This window comes from Oncorhynchus keta, chromosome 8 (genome assembly GCF_023373465.1).
Source record: "Oncorhynchus keta strain PuntledgeMale-10-30-2019 chromosome 8, Oket_V2, whole genome shotgun sequence".
Taxonomy (NCBI): Eukaryota; Metazoa; Chordata; class Actinopteri; order Salmoniformes; family Salmonidae; genus Oncorhynchus; species Oncorhynchus keta.
The window spans coordinates 22,023,966-22,028,777 of record NC_068428.1 but is presented as its reverse complement, the minus strand read 5'-3'; the positions used below and the strand labels follow the sequence as shown (position 1 = coordinate 22,028,777).

Here is a 4,812-nt window from a genome sequence, read left to right as displayed (position 1 = left end):
GTTTGTGGTCTTTCAACAATTGTTTACATGTGGGCGGACTCTGCGTGTCAACCAAGTTATTCTCAGCCAATGAGATGAGCCGTTGCCTGGGTGGTGACCGCTGCTTTGTCGTGGTGGGTCTAAAGAACGCTGGTGAAAGTGACCCTGTCACAATGGAGGGCGGTTAGAAAACATTAGCACGTCGCCCCGTGTTCTTACGCTGTGTGTGGTTGGTTGGTGTTTAACTACCATTTCCAATGGTGTGAGAGGAGAAAACACACGTCTGTTAGCGGATTTTAAAATCACATAAACAATGTCATAGTTACTGTACAGAAATGTCCTCGGCAAGAACAGGCATGTAGAGAAAATAATGCTTTATTGCATAATAAGCAAGTATGACAGCTTCATACATAACTGGGGGTAGGAAGAAAAAAAAGACTTGATGCACTGGCAAAAGCATATACAAAACATATATACACAACATATACTGAAAGTTTCTCAGGAATTATGCCAGAAACATGAAATGGAAAATAACACATTAACATGAATGCAAAGTGGGAAAATACTGACAAACAGAAGAGAATGCAATAGAACAGTCATATGTCAACAGAACATAAAGCGTATATACGTATCTTGAGTATAGGTATATACATTGGAATATAAAAAAAAGCATGCATAGTTCATTATCTTACGGTATTTTAAGGGTACCAAGTCAAAAAAAATAAAAACATTTGTAGAAATCTTTCTCGCATGCCCGGTATACACACATTCATTTAGACATGGCTGGCTTTGCATCACAACTCTCCCAGATATAGAAAAACAACATAACACAGATTATGGAGGATGCAGCCATAGCTGGGTTTAGGCACATAGGAACACTAACGGCTGGATTCAATTTGTAGTACGGATGTTCAGCATCACTGCGTGATTGAAATTGAAAGGCAATTTTCCTGCTTTAGAGGAGACTGCATTCACGGTAAACGCTGCAGATTTCGGCTCAATCGGAAATTGAATTTCAATCACGCCATCTGTAGAGCTTCAGCGATACAGAATGAATTGAGCCCTAAGATCCTTACAGGGATAGATTTTACAGTTATACAAAAACAAATGGCAGCCATTGAGGCTTTGACTGGTTGGTCACTGAAACCTGTTTGGGACACAACTAGGGTTGCAAAATTCCTGGGACTTTCAATAAATTCCCTGGTTTTCCAGAAGTCCCCAGAATAAGGAGGGAATAAGCAGGAAATCCGGAGTCCTCCAACCATGATTTCTGGAAAACCAGGGAATTTATTGAAAGTCCTAGGAATTTTGTAACCCTAGACACAACCCATGTTGGTCGATAAATATACGGTCTAAAACAGATCATATCTAGCTGGTCTATAATATCAAAATAGATTTATAACATCAATTCAGAGCCATTGATATACCGTTTGGCAAACTTAATTTCAGATTAAAAAACACATTGGACACTATATTGGCACCAAGAGGCAATACCATTATATCAAATAGACCAAATCTAAATGGAAACTTTGGTGCCAAGATGGAAGTTTGCCAAACTATAGATCTATAGCTCTGAGTCTGATTGGTCTCTACCAGTCCCTCCCTATGGAAAACAAACATCTGGGTAGCCCATCCCTGCGCTTTAATTAGTGTCTGTCCTCCGTCTTAGGGATCAGCTCTATCTGTCCTTCTGGATTTGGCTCACTGCCACCATATCAGAACACAAACTTCTCTATTCCACATGAACTTTCATGGACCCCTCTGTAGAGTGGCACAGTTTGACACACACTGGGGCCTACATAACATTCAGCAGCCTGAGTGCCAGTCTGCTTTAGCCAACTAGAGCAGAGACATACTGGCATCTGGGGCTACACACATGTAGGATGTAGAACTAAAATACCTTTGGGTGTTGTACATTAGACTCATGAAAAGAAAGGCAAAGGAATGCCTAGAATATGTCAAACTACTTGGGAGAGAACACAGGAGATAATCACAATGGAAATGTCTGGGATAAACATATATGTATTTGACATGCCTCTCTCTGTAAATGGACATACTGTAATGTACATGAACAGTTGTCTGAGGATGAAAAAGAACAATAGATGTACTACCAGTCAAGACAATGAGGAATTTGAGATATCTGGAAGTAGGTGAGTGGAGAGTGGAATACTTGAAGGGCAATGACAATTTTAGACACATCCTACTCAAATGTCCACAGAACTATTTGCAAAGATCATCTGACTGTCAACATGCACTCCAATGAGCCACATTCAGGAAAAATATGAGGATGGTGTTAGGATAAATAAATAAAAGTAAAAAAAAAAAAAAATACAACAATATTAAATATTGAAATGTTGAGACAAGTCTTCACTGTATCTTACAATTGTCTGCCTCACCATAGATTTAGAAAGGGTTCTGACAGTTTAGAAAAACATATGATTCTACAACACTTGAAATAACAACCAACAGTGCCATGTCCTGTTTTTCAAGTGTCACCTGAAAAAACATTTATGTAATGTTGGCTTTATCATCTAATTTAGTGGACAAAATGACAGTTTCTCATTTTAACAATACGGAGCTCTGCATTATATTCAATGAAAAACAATGCCATGTCATTAACCTTTTCCCAGATTTCGGTTAAATTTGATTAACAAGGGTGCATTTGCCTTACATTTGAAATGCCATTATTATCAAATGGGGAACCATATTCCAAAAAGTTATTCAATTAGCATTTGTTTTAAAGGAATAAATGTGAAAATGCTGAGATAATTGTCTCCTGGGTTTACCTGGTTTAAACTCAGGTAAGAAACAACCAACACTCATCATTTAGCATGTGACTTTAAACGCTAACATCTAGAATGCTAGTCTGGTCTGTATCTCTCTCAGGTTTCTCCATTGACAAGACATAGGACAGAGAGGCTATCACTAATACAACGGAAAAGCCTCTCTCTCCAAGATAAAGAAGAGAGACAGACTGAATAGTAGGTCACTTTTCAGATTAAATTTGGAGGTCTGAAATATACACACTGTATAATTACTGTTAGGATATATTAGTTGTCCCTGGCTGTGTTCAAATCTGAAAACATTTGATAGGACTAGATAGATGTAAGCAATATGTCAGAAACTCCTACCATACCAGAGGGCTGAGTGAGGCCATCACCATGCTACTCACACTTACCCAGCCCTCTAGGACTGCGGGGGGGGGTTATTTGCGGCACCAGTATTCCATTGCCCTTGTGTCAGCTCATGTGGGACCAGGTCAAAGGTCAGAGGTGAGGGTTTAGATGAGACGGGAGTTTTTAAGGAACTGGATAAGGACCTGGTAAACAAACTTGTACTGGGAGATGGTCTGGACCATGAGCATTCTCTGCTGCCTCAGGTGACTCAACATCATGGGGACCTCTACCCTCTGAGAGAGAGAGAGAGAGAGAGAGAGAGAGAGAGAGAGAGAGAGAGAGAGAGAGAGAGAGAGAGAGAGAGAGAGAGAGAGAGAGAGAGAGAGAGAGAGAGAGAGAGAGAGAGAGAGAGAGAGAGAGAGAGAGAGAGAGAGAGAGAGAGAGAGAGAGAGAGAGAGAGAGAGAGAGAGAGAGAGAGAGAGAGAGAGAGAGAGAGAGAGAGAGAGAGAGAGAGAGAGAGAGAGAGAGAGAGAGAGAGAGAGAGAGAGAGAGAGAGAGAGAGAGAAGAATCCCAGTTAAGTACAGAGAGAGAGAAGAATCCCAGTTAAGTACAGTGCAATAGCATTATAAACCAGGAACATACTTTAGCCCATATGAGAGGCGTTCACACAAATATACCAAAATATCAGGAGGCGATGATATACAATACATGCTGTTGTAACAGTGTAACATTTTGGAGAGTAAGTGACAGAGTTCATGTCAGTGGCAGGATGCCCCTCACCTCGTTGTGCTCCAGGCAGCTGATCATTAGTTCGGTGAGGATGACGACCCCAGTGCGGCCCACCCCAGCACTACAGTGGACCACCACAGGGGGGTTGAGGCTCTTGGAGGTGTCCAGCATGCTGTTAGTGTGTCTTCTCACTGACTGGATCTCCTCCAGGTAAGCTGGGAGGGAGAAGGGGGAGGGGGTTAGTGTGGTCCATATTTCAGGCCAGAACAGTCCTATTAATTCATACTTTTCTCATTTAGTTGTCATGGACAATACATATTCATCAATATTCAGTTTTCACATCTAAGTTTCAGTGTTGCCTTTGGACCACTACACAGGGCAGAAGCCTCCATTTTACTCCATTAGCTTTGTGGAATTAACAAAACAATCTACATTTTATCAAGACTTTTAAAGTCCTTTAGGTGTGACTTACAGAGGAATCCCTGGACGTACTCGGGGCAGCCGTGGTCCGGCCAGTCAGTGTACTGCAGGTGCCACACGGTGCGCTCCTGGCCCGACAGCAGGTGTTTGACCTTTAACCCTGTGGTGGCGTAGCAACCTGAGTCCGTACGGAACTTGGTGGTCACCTTGAATTTGCCGTGGGTGGCTGAGTTGTGCTTGGAGCCCAGCTTGGGCCAGTACCGGTGGCTCTTTGACCTACCACCCTCCTGAGAGAGAGGAGAGGGAGGAGGCAGAGACAGGTTGAATGGAAGGTTTGTGTACATGTGGGGTGGATATACAAACACATGGACACCGACAAGGAAAAACGTACATGGTCACAGGAACACAGACGCACACACACACATGCATGCATGCAGGCACAAACACAATTCTACTATGAGATATTGGTGCCATATCACTCCCTTTTGAAACATAGGGAACAAAATGAGACGACTTCTGAGGGGCTGAAGACAGAGGTCACAGGGTGTGTATGGATTAAAACATCCA

At 42.2% G+C, this 4,812-nt stretch overlaps 1 protein-coding gene across 2 annotated transcripts in view; it reads right to left on the bottom strand.

Moving 5' to 3' along the window:
* Positions 1 to 338: 338 nt before the first annotated feature.
* LOC118386616 (tyrosine-protein phosphatase non-receptor type 14-like) overlaps positions 339 to 4,812 on the bottom strand; it is a 114,270-nt gene continuing 109,796 nt past the window's right edge. For both annotated transcript variants that reach the window (XM_052523838.1, XM_052523839.1), the window contains exons 17-19: positions 4,298 to 4,532; positions 3,877 to 4,040; positions 339 to 3,388 (exon numbers count right to left, since the gene is read on the bottom strand). In XM_052523838.1, the coding sequence (XP_052379798.1) occupies positions 3,260 to 3,388; positions 3,877 to 4,040; positions 4,298 to 4,532 (528 nt within the window). In that variant the 3' untranslated portion in view covers positions 339 to 3,259. The remainder of the gene's footprint in view (positions 3,389 to 3,876; positions 4,041 to 4,297; positions 4,533 to 4,812) is intronic.